Source organism: Mustela nivalis (genome assembly GCF_964662115.1).
Source record: "Mustela nivalis genome assembly, chromosome: 8".
Taxonomy (NCBI): Eukaryota; Metazoa; Chordata; class Mammalia; order Carnivora; family Mustelidae; genus Mustela; species Mustela nivalis.
Window position 1 is genome coordinate 87,765,316 of NC_139027.1, and position 15,584 is coordinate 87,780,899.

At 52.5% G+C, this 15,584-nt stretch overlaps 1 protein-coding gene across 3 annotated transcripts in view; it reads right to left on the minus strand.

The window, feature by feature from the left end:
* The window catches only part of EDAR (ectodysplasin A receptor), a 90,806-nt gene that overhangs the window by 22,504 nt on the left and 52,718 nt on the right, over window positions 1-15,584 (minus strand). For 2 of the 3 annotated variants that reach the window (XM_082744250.1, XM_082744249.1), the window contains exons 2-4: window positions 8,144-8,212; window positions 7,295-7,417; window positions 6,326-6,507 (exon numbers count right to left, since the gene is read on the minus strand). In XM_082744250.1, the coding sequence (XP_082600376.1) occupies window positions 6,326-6,507; window positions 7,295-7,417; window positions 8,144-8,194 (356 nt within the window). In that variant the 5' untranslated portion in view covers window positions 8,195-8,212. The remainder of the gene's footprint in view (window positions 1-6,325; window positions 6,508-7,294; window positions 7,418-8,143; window positions 8,213-15,584) is intronic. The other variant, XM_082744251.1, reaches the window with a different exon arrangement.

Here is a 15,584-nt window from a genome sequence, read left to right on the forward strand (position 1 = left end):
GCCACAACAGCCAGTTTTCCAGTTAAACCTTCTGGAAAAAGCCTCTCTCAAACACACATGCTGCCACCCTCCAGAAGCCATCTGGGCCTGGGACGCAGGAAGCAACCATGGGGCCTTGGCACATCTGCTCCTAGGAGGCGGCCTCTGTCTGTGTGTGGCCTCACAAGGGTGACAGGATCCAGGTCAGCTGCCAGATGTCTGACATCCAGACCCACTGCTGGCACTGGGGGACCCTGAGCCACATGCCCCCACCTCCAGTACAGTCTGCTGCCAGGTCAGGACTGTCTCTGTGCCTGACCAGGGAGTCCCTCAGGGCCAGACTCATTCATCGCTGTCCTCCTGGCCTCTGTGCTGGGTACTGAGGAGGGACAGTTTCAGGCCAACATCGGTTGGAAAAATAAATGAATGAGACGAAATTCTTCTCCATGGAAGTTCAAAGTTCACAGACTGACAAGAGCCCTGAGGGAGTTCTGTGCCTCTTTCCTCCCTTTTTAAAAACCAGAACCTCAGAATCCTGAGCCCCAGGGGCTGAGCTCAGTCTTAGATGAAGAGCCATAGCCCCCCAGTGGGTGGGGCATAGCCGGCTCAGGACAGCTCCCCTTGGGCTCCAGGGAGGCCTTGGTCCACCCTTGCTGGGGGGTCCGGTCTGCTGCCCCTTGTCAGCACAGGGCTCCTTCTCGCTCCCAAGTGGCTCTGCCTGACTCCCACGGGGCCTCTCAACAGCAGGCCTCCCGTCCTGACTGTGTGTCCGGACGAAGCTGTGTGGTGTATTAAATAACTTGGCCAAGAAACAAAATACTGGGACTATCCATTTAAAAAAAAGTAAGTCGGCTCCGGGCTGCCATTGTGGGATCGCACTGCTGGAGTTGGGGTGTTGACTACCTCACACACTTTCTGGCATGGTCTGCTGTGCTGTGAGTGCTTCCTTTTCAGGAAGAGCCTCAGCAACTCTTGCTGCAACTTACTCCCGAATCTCTCATCCTAGCTGCGCGGACGTGTAGAATAATTGTTTGGGGGCCTCCTTCTGACCCATTCCCAACAGCTTGAAGCTGGGCGTTCATTCAGGGTCTGTGGCCCTGACAAAGAGTATTGGGTCCCCCCGTCCTTTTGTAGAGGCTTAATTTCCTATACTTCCATCTATGTTTAGACTTTTCTTAGTTTTTTTTTCCTTTTCTTTCTCTTTCTTGTTTTTTTCCTTGAAGGTTGATTAAGGTAAGTAGACGAAGATAATATCCAGTTTAAATGGGGCCTTTAGGGGCACCTGGGTGGCTCAGTTAAGCAGTTGCCTTTGGCTCAGGTCATGATCCTGGGGTCCTTGGCTCGAGCCTCATGTTGGGCTTCCTGCTCAGCAGGGAGTCTGCTTCGTCTTCTCCCTCTGCCCCTGCCCTGCTCATTCTCTCTCTCTCTCAAATAAATAAATAAAATCTTAAAAAAAGATAAATGGGACCTCTATAATCTTCTATGAAGGGACTGACTTCCTCCATGTCAATAGATATATAGATTTCCTCCAAAGACTTCCTTTCCTAAGCTTGTCGTGGATGCCACTGAGCCATCAGATGCTCTGTCTTCCCATACAATGTGGTATGTAGACCCGTGTCTTTGCTTGGTCCTCCAATTGCCCCACAATGCCTCATCTGATGGGAGTAGACCTGAGATGGAAGCTGGCCAGCAGAAGGTGAGATGGGCCATAGCCAGCCTGGGTAAGCTGATGCCCAGGTAGGGGGCAGAGGCAGGCTATGAAATCCAGCCTTAGCTGTCTTCCTCTTCTCCTGTTTTTGTTCCTGGTCCTCCCACGCAGCCTTCTCCACAGGAAAGCTCATTGTTCTGCCAGCCTCTGAGCCACACAATGGTGCACAGCACAGAGGGCAAAGGAGAGGGAGAGCGTGCCTGCCAAACCACAAGGGGGCCAGGGCCAAGGCAACCTGTGGCGTTAGGAAGGCAGCTCTGAGGAGGCCTGCGCTGCAGCCTGGCAGGCACGCGGACTAGGAATGAAAACAGCCTTTCACCGGGCCACCAACACCAGCTTACTAAAACTCCTTTACTCCTCCCCTGTAACACGGCATGAGAGCTTTACTTGTTCCCTAGACCTAGGGCAGGTACCAGGAGGTGGGAGGCCCTGCGGCCCTCCCCTGACATGCACCGAACTCCACAGAGCCTGTAGGAGGTGGCAGTGGCCTCGGGGGCTGGGGGTGACAAGGTCAAACCGGAAGCCAGCTACACCTTCACGTCCGTGGAGCAATGTGAGGACACACTGCTATGCAAGTCCAGATGTGTCTCCTCACCTACTCTGCGAGGGTGCTGGGGGCCGAGACAAGGTGTGGAAGAAGCGGGTCGCTCTTCTTATGGAGCAGGGAGGGAGTTACTCAAGACTTCAGAGCTGGGAACACCCATTTAAGAGTAGAGTATAGATGTCAGCTTCCCCACTAATTCTACACAGTTATCTTTTGAAGCCTTCTAGAGGCAGGGCACGCACAACCACTGGCAATCCTCTTTCTGGGAAATGTACGAGGGCCAAAGAAATTGTATTCACCGCCACAGAACAGCCCTTCTCGTGACAGCGCTGGCACCTGCACTGGTCCCAGGGCTGTGCTTTCTGGCAAGAAAGTATCTGTGGATCGAGGTAAGGATGAAACAGGTTGCTCCAAGTTCATAATGGCTGCCCCTTTTAGATCACCTGGAATAGTATCATGGCTGTATCTACCAGACCACTGTGGGATGTATGCGTGGTCTGGGCTGCAGCTGTGCGGCTGGGTCAGAGCTGGCAAGGTTGAGGATGAGCCTCTGTTCAGTACCTACCCATGCTCCCCCTCTGTGAGGCTGCCTCACTGGAGGAACCTGTCTGGACCAGTGGCTCCCACGCCATTAATGCAGAGATGACTTCCAGATCTGACCTGAGCTTCATACCTGTTTATCCATCTATGTGTCAGAGTCCTTGGTCTGGAGGCTACAACCACCTCAAATGCACATATGCATCCTCCATCTTCCCTCCCCCTTCTCTCCACTAATCCTAATCCTCCTGTATCCCACCTCCCAGCAGATGGCATCAATGTCCTCACAGGGGGCCAAGGCTGCCATCTGAGATTCCTCTTCAAGATTTCCTCCTCCGAAACCCCAATGCCCTGGGTCTGCAACTCCAATCTGTGCTATCTATCTTCTAGTGAACTCTCAAATTTTTCCTCTCCCTCTGACTTCCAAGGCTCCCATCTGGCCCCAGTTCTCACAATGCCTCTGGGCTCCATGTCTTCCTTATGTGGCACATTTTTCCTCACTGCTGCCAAGAAGATTGTTCCAAGGTACTGCCCAATCGTGTCCTATCCCAGTTTAAAGTCTGCATGGTGGCCCGCTTCAGCATCGAGCTAAAGACCAGTGTCTTCCACATCATTTTCCAGAGCCATTTTCTCTCTGGCCCCGACCTCCCCTCACTGGTTTCTCCATACCTCCATGGCTGCACCTTCCATGTCACCACAGGGACCCTCATCTTCACATCCCACCAGGTTGCTTGCCCCTTTGAGCTTTGTCCTGAATCTCTTGGAGAGCTCTGTCCTAGTTCTTAGCCTGACCAACTCCACCGTCCCAACGTCACCCTAAGAAGTCTTCGGAGACCCCTCCTGACCCACCTACCTAACCATTAAGGGAGGGGTCCTTCCTGGACTTCTAGAACACCATGTGCATCCACCGCACGATGCTGGGGTCACTGATTTCCTTGTCTCACTCTCTCACAGAAATGAGGAACTATGTCTTTCCTCTTGGCCTTACAAGCGCTGGCCTGATAGGCTCTTAGCTCACGAGTTTACTAAAGCAGATGCAGGAGCAGTTAGGCTAGGCTGTGATGGTCAGGTCAGCTCCTCACACTGAGGGGCTCTCAAATAAGTGAGAATTTTTAAAAGAGGATTATTTGCTTTCCAAGGTGAGCATGGCAATGTGTGCACGCTTTTCCTTGGCATACCTATAGTTACTCCATGAAACTCTGCCTTTCTTTCCTGAATTATGCATCTGCACCAATAAGAATAAGTGATGATGAAGTTTCAGGAAGCACACGGGTTCTCAGTACCCACTTAATGGGAAGACAACACTGAATTTCTCTCCTTTAAGCACAGCACCTGTGCACCAGAGTCTCTCAATGGATGTTTGTACCATTCATTGGGTGGGAATGCCTAGCTTCTGCTTCTTTTAACATGTTCCTTTTGGTGAAGCCTGCACTAATGCAATAACGTCAACAACCAAATTAAAGACTTTCAGCTACAGAACTTTTATTTTTATCATATTCTTTAAGAGAACCATCTAATATCTTCCCTAGGTATAGCTATCTGCTTTTTTTTTTTTTTTTTTGCATATTGAAAAATAAGGCTCCACAACAAGGTTCCCTGCTTTGTTTATTCATTTTACCGATGTGTTTGAATCACATGCTGTGTCAGGGACACGGACATGGGGTTGTCACGCAGATATCTGGAAATGCAGGTCTGTAGCTTTGGAGGAAGCTCTGAACTGAAGATCGAACACTGGAGAAGGTAGGGGTGGGGGATGGTCACCAGCAGAAAGAAGCCATGGGAATCAATGCTTCTCGGTAACAAATCTGAACTAAGATTTGTAAGATCTCATTTTAAAGAGTTATTCACTTTCAATCTATTCTTAGGTTGGTGGGTCTTTCTGCCTTCTTCGTATTTCTTTTTTCTTACAGACTAATGCCTCGTGTTCTTATTTGAATATATCCTTCTTACATTCTTTCTTTTCTTAATTCAGTACAGTGATCTGGAAAGATATGGTACACAAAATGGGTTTTTTCAAAGTATAGTGTGCTATTCAAAATGCCACTACTACCATGACCACCACCACTTCTATTATCACCACTGCCATCATCACCACCACTGCCTCCATCATCAGCACCTCCATCATTACTACTACTGCTTCCATCATCACCACCACCACCTCCATCATCAGCACCATTTCCTCCCTCATCACCATCACTGCCTCCATCATCAGCACCTCTATCATCACCACAACCACCTCCATCATCAGCACCATCACCTCCATCATCACCACTGCCGCCTCCATGTCACCACATCACCTCCATCATCGCCACCACTGCCTCCATTGTCAGTACCTCCATCATCACCATCACCACCTTGATCATCACCACCACTGCCTCCATCGTCACCACCACCACCCCCATCATCACTACCATCACCTCCATCATCACCACCATCACCTCCATCATCACCACCTCCATCATCACCATCACCACTTCCATCATCAACACCTCCACTGTTTCCATCATCACCAGTCTCCAACACCACCATCACCTCCATCACCACTATCACCACCTCCATCATCATCACCACTGCCTCCATCATCAGCACCTCTATTATCACATCACCACCTTGATCATCACCACCACTGCCTCCATCGTTACCATCACCTCCATCACCTCCATCACCACCACCGCTACCTCCATCATCACCACCTCCATCATCACCATCACCACTTCCATCATCAACACCTCCACTGCTTCCATCATCACCATTGTCTCCAGCACCACCACCACCTCTATCACCACCATCACTACCTTCATCATTGATACCACCACCACCACCTCTACCACATCTACCACCTCTACTACCACACTGTAGCCTTTGCCACGTTTTTTTCTGTAGCCCTTGCAAGCACTGCGCTGTGTGGCCACTAGAGGGAGGCAGCAGCAAGAAGAGCCGAGGCTTGGTAGATCCTTGGTGTCAAGCCTGTGCTTCCCTCTTCCAGGCGTAACTTGGTAATGTGTCCCGCCTGTCAGAAGGAAGAGTTTATCTTTCTTTCAAGCTAGCTACATTTTCATTTTGCTTTTTTTGAGAAAACTTTTGATACATAACAGAATTGTGGTGGAATTATAGCTACCAAACAATTCACATATTCCTATTAATAGCTTTTACCCTCAGATTTTTCCAGAATACCAAAAAACACTGGATTTATACAGTGTATTATACAGTTTATTAATTTTCTTTTCTTCAAAGCATTCCACATGTGTTATCTTAAGGTATTTAACATATTTGTTTGATTTGGGTTGTTGGGAAGATCTTATTGTGATTCTGACTAACATCCACTTATGAGACATGGAAGCTGTCCCTCTAGGTGGCGGGACTGGCCATCCCAGACCCCATGCTTCCTGACTCCAGACAGGTGCCTCTCCCTATGGACCCGCCCCCTGTAGAGCCAGTGGGAGTGATACTACACTGTGGTCAGAGGTGTTCATATTCCCTGGGGCCTCGCCAATGGGACATTCGGGCCTTTCTGCAGGACGCATCCTGGGAGGAGGCCTAGCAGTGGCCATGCTTACCCAGGGAGACACGGCCCGCACTCAGCATCATTCTCCATGTCCCCCGGCGTCAGCACGGTCGCCCGGAAGAATCCCTCACAGTCCTTGTGGCGCCTGCATATCTGGTAGCCTCCTTTGGAGAACTTCTCTGCTGGGCAGGGGACGCAGCCATAGTCCTCATCTTTGGTGCCGTAGCCGCAGGACTGGCCAAGGAACAGGACAGGGGAACACAGGTGAGTATGCCAGCCACACCTGCTGTGACTGGACCTACGGTCTTTGGGGTCACTGGCATACCAGGCACTCCGGGCACACTGGTTGCTTCCAGAAGCTTCTCTTGCTGGGCTTTGGTTTCCTGACCTGTCCTAACTGCAAGCCCCCCGTGCTCCAACTCTGAGCTCCTTTCCCCAGTGCTCCTGGGCTTCAGATGTTGCTGCGCTTCCCGGGGTCCCTGAATAGATTCCCTGAATAGATTCAGGCCAGGTTTGCCCTGCCAGTGACACAGCCCATGGCTTCTGACATTCTCAGCTCTCCATGACAACCCTGAACGCTGAAGCTGGGGGCCTTTCTCTAGGCTGAACACCAAGCTGAGCCTCTCCCACAGGAGAGGGAGACGCCGCGCTCAGGAGTCAGTGTGCCGCTACTGCGGGACATCAGTCATGCCTCCTTTTCAGACGCCCTGAAACCCATCTGATCCAGGTACAATAGGCAAGTGATTGTCCTCTAAAATAAATGGACACAGTCCTGAGAAATCTGTCACAATGGCCAGCTTTCTCTGTCACTCTGTCACTCTGTGTCTCTTTCGCGTCAGGGATGCGCCATTCCTGGGCTCACTACTGCTCAAACCCTTTAACCGGGATGCCTGAGGCCCATAGGCAACCAGCCTGATTTAGCTTGGGGACCACACATAGAGCCATACACACGCGCCAGTGACATCCGCCATGTGATGGAGGACAGCTGCCCGGGCCCCAGGGTGGCTGGCAGGGGCCTTACCAGGTAGGGCTCCTCCCCTGGGCCACACTGCGGACACTCATGGCACAGCCCCGTGGTCTGGTTGTAGTACTCGTTCTCGCCGCAGTTGGAGTACTCTGCTTTGGCCGAGCACAGCAGTGACACCTGCCATGAGAAAGGGTGTCTTTCCGGCCTCTGTGCCTCCTTGGAGACACGCACACTTCCTCGGGGGAGCACCCTGAGCAGGTACTGCAGGGGAAGGAGCCTGGGTGGGGTCCCCTGGGGCTCGGGTCCCTCTAACAGCAGCCACTACACTGGGCAGGCTACCCTGCTTCCTGCCAGCTGGCCTCACTGCGGGTTCCCCTCACCCCTCCATCAAAACTCCATCTCATCTTCAAGGCCTGTTCTAAACTCCTTTCACCCACCAACTCTTGCTTCCACCCTCCCCAAGGTCATGGAGGAGGTGGCCCTCTTCCCAGACCCTCTGGAACAGTGGATTTCTGTCACATGCAGCCCCTTCTCTGCAAGAAGCCTGGGTCCCTCCTGGCGGTGGAGCCACAGGCGTGGTGCCCACCAACAGGCGTTGGGTTGCGTATGCTGCAACACAAAGAAGCATTTAAGGACCTTTCTCTACGTGGAACCCTAGAAAGGGAGCGACCAAGCAGTCTAATCTGAAGGGGGTCTTGCTCAGGGTTCTGTACGCTCAGCAGAGCGCAGCGAAGGGGCTGCTAGCAGGTTCCATCACACTGCACAGCTGGGCAGACTGACACAGAAGAGGCCGAGAAACCGGCCTCCAGTAGGCTGGCAGGCCGAGGAGCTCCCCAACCCCCCCCCCCAACCCGGGCCTCCTCCGGGTTGCTGTGGGTGCTCACAGAGGGAGGGTGCACTTACCACCAGCATGGGGAGCCACGGCACACGCTTGCAGCCTCCCACGCAGGCCATCTGCTCCCACTGCTTTGCCTGTAAGACACACTTCATAGCACCCAGGGGCCTCCATGGCCTGGCCACAGCCTAGCCCCCATCCTCAGTCCGGTGGCCGCCACCATGTCCCACCGGGGATGAGGGGTCTCCCCAAAAGCGGGGCAGGAAGCAAATACAACATAAAAGCAAAGGTGGATTTTAAGCTGAGGCCAGGCCCCTTGGGCTGACTTCATCAGTGGCCCTGACAAGATCACACCCATCCCAGAGAGAAAAGACCAGAGACCATGGAGGGCCCATCATGGAAGACAGGGCAGTGACCAAATGTTCACCCATGCACTGAGTCTGAAGAAGCCTGGTCTTACACGGAGCGTAAAGGTGGGGGTCCCAGCAGGCCCCAGTCCTCCTGCTCCGGGGGACGGTGCCAGGACTCAGAGTCTGGCCTGGCCCCATTGCACTCCACTGCCAGCCCTGCTTCCAGGTTCTTCCTCTCTCTGTTGAGAAGAGGCTGTAGTCAAAGTGGTTAAGAGTGCACTAGTCCGACCACTTAATTTTATAGCCAAGACAATGGAAGACCATTGGGTGTAGTGACCTGTCTAAGGCCACACAGCCACTTAGGGACAGAGGGTGATTATGGCCCAGGTGTTCAGGTGCTTGATTTGAAGGAGGAGGTATTGTTTGTCACCTCTCCATCGTGAGGATGGGAGGCCTATGTTTCTAACCAAAAGCAGTCTTACCTGGGAGCCTGCCTGTACAAAGACAAGAGATGGGCTCATGGAAGGGCTTACGTCCTTCAGTGGCCACTGCTGATTCACTGCTGTCTTGCTTTGACAATTTCAGACAAAACAACATGCCCTCTTCTCATGGCTGGGTTGTGTGAGGAAACTTCCAGAATAAACTATGGACTCAGACAGGAGTCAGACTTCCCAAGAACATTTACCCTCTAAGCCCTCTATCTGGGTGAGCCGTGTCTGCTCATGGAAACTTATAATTCCCAAATCCACACAAAAAAGACTGTGGAGGATAGTTCAAAGCAGGAGACCTGACGAATGGGGAAATTCACTCTTGTTTCTGGAGAAAAGTCCTGACCTTTGTTCTTCAATACAGTATCTTTTTTTTTTTTTTAAAGCATTTTATTTATTTATTTATTTTAATTTATGAAAGGCATAGAGAGAGAAGGGGCAGAGGGAGAGAATATCCAAGCAGATTCCTGTGAAATGTGGAGACTCAGGGCTCCTTCCCATAAGCCATGAGACCATGACCTGAGCTGAATCCAGGAATCACACCCTTACCTGACTGAGCCATCCAGGCCTCCTCCCTTGGAGTGATATCCACTGAATTTTCAACGAAGATTTTTTTGGCAGGGGTGAAACAGAGTTGGGGTGACTACGAACCGAGGAGGGTTATGGGGAAGTCTCCCTTTCCATAAGGTTCTTAGCTTCAGAATGATGTACAAGCGAATGGGTGAACTTTGTGATCAGAAAAAAAAGGTAGTAAAGACATTTCGCTTTGGGAGGAAGCATCTGATTGCTCTGAGAATAGGCAGAGAAGGATGTCCGGAGCCTGATTCCAGAGACAGAGGACCTACTGGAGACACTGGGGAATGGGCAGTGCCCTGGGGGCCTGGATCTTTCCCCTGCTTACCTTGAAGATGTTCTCACCAGTGAGAGTAACATCAGGGGGCCTTTGGAAGGGTTAGGTTTCCAATAACTCTTGAAGAGATACAAAAGCTGCTTTTTCTCCCCTGCTAGCATGCTTGCTATTTTGCAATTCAGTGCTACATTTACGTTTGAAACACACTAAATGGACTGAGGCAAGATTAAAGCACCCAGCCACCCCAGCGGTGAACTTCTGGGTGTTTTCCTTCTAGCAATGGAGCAAGCTGGGGCAGGCAGGGAGGGAGGAAGAGGGAGGCCTGACCTGCAGTCCCGCCAGGGGGAAAGGAACCTTACAAATAAAAGAACCTGCTCTCTGCCCAACTGACAGCCTGGCCCTTGTTTCGGAATGGGGGGTAGCAGAAAGGAGTGCAGGCAGCGGGGCCAGAAGCCCTCCCCAGGAGAGCTGCAGCCCTGGAGGCCTTCCAAGAACAATACTAAGGGTTTCTAATTTAATTGACTTCTAATTATAGCTGAGTCTGGGAGGGCTTCCCTGTAAACATAGAGAAAGGGCTGGGCTGGGTGCACCTCAGTGTCAACCTGGAGCATTTATTGAGAGGCTCGTTAAGGAGGTTTCCAGGTGAACCCAAGAAGACAGGAAAGAAAAAAAAATACACAAGGGGAAACGAAGTCTGTGGGGTCCGGTGCATTTCTGGCATGTCTACCAGGTCTCCACGAAGGTGATTGGGCTGGGGGAGGAAAGCGGGGGAGGCCTCTGGTTAGGGTTTCATTTCCAAGGCCTGACTTCACCTGGAGATGCAGCTCTGCCCTCGGGAGCCAGCCTGGCCTGGGAGCAGGGGGGCCCAAGCTGCTCCCAGAATTCACCTCTTGCTTGTCTTTCCTTGGGGGATTCCCAGTGCCCTGAGGAGGGCAGTATCTTAGCCTGCGGGCTGTCAGAGGTACCAACGGAAGTAGCTGAGCGTAGACTCCCACAGTGATGGAGACACGCAGGTGGCAGGGAGACAAGGCTCTGGCTTCCCCGCACAGTTGTCCAGCTGCCGGGCGCCCTGTTCAGGGGGCTGCAGGGGGGTCCACCACCGCCCCCCAGTCTGGGAAGGACACTTGCCTTGTCTCATGGCCAAGTCTTTGCAGCCTCGTACCTGTGGCCATTTTTGTGACAGCACAGAGACCCGGGACCAGGTGAGCCGTTTGCAGGAATGCATGGCCCACCCGGCTCTTGTTCACGGCTTCCCCTGCCTCCCACAGACTGTACCATTCCTTCCTCAGTACTATTTCCTCCTAGAACAACAACACAACCATGAAAACGACAGCTGGTGACTGTGGACCTCTGACTCCTGACCAGGCACCACTCTGGCTTAATCCTCACCACACCCCCACCCTCACCGCATGAGCTCTCAATCAGGGTCAGGGGAGAACAGGCTGGAACCGTGGGCCCACATGGAGGGACGAGTGCTGCTGGGATTACTGGCATGTTTCATTTCCTCTCCCTCTGGGACCTCAGCCTGCAGCCTCAGACCTGCCGCTAACCAAAGAGGACAAAATAAGGGTGGTGATTCAGAGCAAGGGCTGAATCACATCTTGACATGCTGGGTAGCCACTCAGTGCCTCAGTTATATAGAACTTATTCATGAAATGGGCATAAGACGAATGCCTACCTCATGTGGGAGAGGAAGGCAGGCCTGACTATTCCTGAGCTTGAACTTGGCTTCTCTTGCTGTGACTACCACCTCAGCTTCAGCTGGACATTTACCGCACAGGTCTTTCCTATAACATCCTCACTTTGTGGCAAGACTTGGGCTGACACCAAGGAGGCTGACTCTGGAGACCCGGGGCTGGGACGAGTGCGGTTGGGCACCTGGTTCGAAGTGCTCCAGGGAGAGCTTGGGGCTTAACACAAAACCAGAAGGTTCCGGGTAGTTGGCAGAGGTGCGGGCCTCAGGAAGCTTATGGTCTGTTAACCTGGAGGGTTGGATGCAGCTGAGACATCAACTCTGAGGTGCCATTCTCATAGCATTCCAAACTACAAAGCCTTTCCAATCGGGGCCAATTCTGGGCTGTAGGGGGAGGACTCACACAATGAGGCCCACCTCCTGGCCTCCAGGTGACTGGGGAGTGAGGGGGCCAGACGGTCACCCATAGCTTCAGGCCTGGAAGTCCAAGAAGCTCGGGGGCAGCCTGTGGTATGCAGGACAGGAAGGGCCTGATTTGTCCTGTTGGGCTATTTCAGCGATCCTCACCTGTGGCCATTTCAGACTCTGACTGAAGTTACCCACAGAGGCCACTGACTAGGAAGAAGCTATGGTGGGCAGGTGGCCTGCTCCTTTGGAAGCACCTGACCCATTCTTGGAGAGATCAGGGCAGCCAAAGTCTCACAAAGGTCTTGAAGGGCAGGTAAGAGTTTTCATGGAAAGAGGTAGGAAAAAGGTCTCCCAGAAAGTAGGAGGAAGGGGCCCCACGTGGCTGGAGGCAAAGCCACAGCTGGACCAGAGGGGTAAGCATAAGGTCAGAGGAAGTCCAGGGGCTGTCATGGGCCTTGTGCACAGGCTGGGCAAGGCAGTGACAGAGTGGCAAGCTTACCTTCCCACTGCAGTGCCAGAAGGAGCCAGTCTGGCAAGAAGTATGTGTCACAGTGCCACCCAACATACATAGACACACACACACACACACACACACACACACGTATCACTAAGTCACGTGAAACAACGGTATCCTTAGTGCACACTGTTGGGTCGGCGGGCTCCGGGAGTGCAGGAGAAACAACAGAAATGACCGCTGGGGCCACCATCTTCCAGCCCCCTACCTGCCCCCTTCCTTAACCCTTGACTCTCCCGCCAAAAGGATGTATGCCCAGGTCACATCTCCATAGGTAACCCGATACCTATGCAGGAAACAGAAGTATCAGGACCCCCTACCCCATATCCTCCGATCACCAAATACCCTACCTATATGGATGTGAGCCCAAGCCCTGCCTTCGCCCCCCACGAACTCCCTCCCAGTGCGACTTCCCCACTCCCCTTTCTGGAGTTGAGGAACCTCGCCCGAGGGTGCCCACTTCCTCCTGCTCGACTTTCCTGGCTCCCCTTCTCCTGAGCCCTGAAACTTCGCCGGAGAGTGCCTTTAATAAATCTTGCCTTGTGCCTACCTCGCCTGGTGTCGTGTTTATCTCGCCTATAAAACCTTACACACACAGAGGACTATGATCTAGTCCATCCTGTTGTTCTCCTTCCATGGGAACAACGGCGGTAGCGGCAGCCCACGAAAATGACTGGGGAAACCACCACGTGTGATCCGAAAACCACTGGTCTAGATGAAGACAAGGCAGGAGGGAGGAAGCCTGCAAGGAGCGGATGGTGTCCCGATCAGGGCAGCCAGAGAGTGGAAAGGAGGGTGTGGAGGGTCCAGGACTTAAAGAGACAGATTGTCAGAGGGGACAGAGCATCGAGGCTGGCCCACACCTCTGCTCAGCTCCTGGGTGCGCAGGAGGTGTGTGAGGCTCCTACTGAACAAAAATGGGGGCAGACGGGAGGTGTTACAAATGTGAACACATTGAAAAGCCTGGAGGGCCTCCAAGAGGAGGCAGCCTCTGGCAGCTCACATATAAGTTGAGCTTGGGAGAAAGATCTGAGCAAGGGAGAGTTTATATGGCTGTTGCAGTGTCAGTTTTAATAGGCTGTCCCACGCTGTCATGTGGCCAAGGACCTGTTCATGAGAAAAGGCCCTGGTCTGGGCCTTGGGGAGGGTGGAGAGTGAAACAGAGGAGCCCCTGTCCTCAGGAGCCTTCTTTTCTCTGGATATAAAAGCTCCAGGCTGGAGACCACTGATCACTCCCTCCACTCCAGGAGCCTTTCTGGAACTCCGGAGAAAGCCCAGGTTCCCACAGATGAGGAGGCATAACCCTCTGTGCCTATGGAGAGGGAAACCAGGGACGAACAGACACCGCAGCTGGCAAAACTTGCAACTTTCAGTAAGTTGGAAATGATTTCAAGATAAAAAGGAAAGAAAGGATGCCACATGCCAGCACCTAGCTTCACCTTGACTGCAATTAACAGAGAGCTGAAGAAAAGTCTTGATTGTTTGGAGATAAATTGCTCCATGGCCAGTCTTCCAGAGAAGACAAGAAATGAGGCCTGTGCCTGTAGTTGCACGTGAAGCAGGATGTTGTGAAGAGAGAGGCCGTGGGGATTCGTGGAGCTGCAGGCTCCCTGGGAGTTCCTCACTGGCCCCTGCAGCCCAAGAACCCCGGTGCTGGATTCCCATCTGGGCAGAGGGTGCAGGAGTTGTACAAGCCGGATGGTGCCAACCTGCTGCCTAGGGCCTCTCCAGTAGCACACCCTGTGCTCACTCACTCCCTGAGGCCAGGGGTGCTTGCTGGTGGTGTCAGCACACAGCATCCACCGTCCTCCTTGCTAACACCTCCTGAGCGCTAGGTACCTTCCGGACAGTAGGCTGGGCACTTTAGCCTGTATTAGCCACCTAATCCCCACCGCTGCGGAGCCAGTAGGAACTTCTATAACTCCGTTTGCTCAGCCAGAAACCAAGGTGCAGAGAGGCTGTGTAACTTGTCCAAGGTTGCACAGCAGTGGGGCAGAGCCAGGATTTGAACCCGCATAGTCTGTCCCCACAACCTGCTCCCACTGCTTGCTACTGCCCCCCCTGGATGTAAGCAAACACAGTCCAGGCTACCCGTGATGTAGACAAATATATTTTTATTCTATAAAGATTTTATTTATTTATTTGACAGAGAGAGAGATCACAAGTAGGCAGAGGCAGGCAGAGAGAGAAGGAAGCAGGCTCCCCACTGAGTGGAGAGCCAGATGTGGGGCTTGATCCCAGGAACTTGAGATCATGACCTGAGCTGAAGGCAGAGGCTTAACCCACTGAGCCACCCAGGTCCCCCAAATATCTTTTTATTCTAAGGGAATGACAAGGTCCACAAGACTGTGGGCTCCCATGGGGGCCAGTCTCAGGTTTTGTTTTCTTGGTCTCTTGGTAGTCCTATGACCCCAAGGGGCAGCACACATTCTCCTCCATGAAAATGGAGAAATTTGGCTCCCTTTCCAACTGAGGGATTGCTATGAGGAATGCAGGAGACCCCAAGTGTGGCAGGGCTTAGTGACTTGGAAACACCACTAAGGGAAAAGCTGATGATGTTCTTAGCATTGACTGTTGTGTGGCTGCATCTCAGACTGTGGGAGGGGATTTGACCTTCTCAGGTCTGAGTTACTGAGGGCAAGGCTGGGAGTTACTGCCCTCTGCACAAGTGGCTTAGAAAGAACAAGAATGACTTTTTCTTTCACAGCATTCAGCCGTTTCACTCTCTCCCACACTGGCTCCTAGAAGGGTCCTTAGACAGTTGGTTCCCGTGTTCCAAGGGCAGCAGGTCAGGACGGTTATGTGGGTGGTCTTTTCAGGAGAGGACATCCTACCTTTCTTTCTCAGAAGCTCCCTGTGGTATTCCTGCCCATTGGTAAGGCCACATGGCTAGCAGAAGGATTCTGCGTGCTTGTGTGGAAGGATTATGGGCACCTGTCTTGCCTTGGGGACTGGATAACCGGCAGGACATGTGAGGTATGGGGAAACACGGTCTTTGAAAGCCTTCAGGGGTGGAAGAGGCTGCCCATGGACCTCAGGCCATGGCCATCTCACCCTTGGACATGAGCTGAGTGGAAATGGCTTTCCCTTCACACAGCCACATGCAGACTAGATCTTTCCTCTGAGTCTCAAGCTGAACTGGATAGTCAGGTAAGGCAGAAATAAGGTAAAATACACCAAAAATCGTATCCATCCAGCCTTGCTGC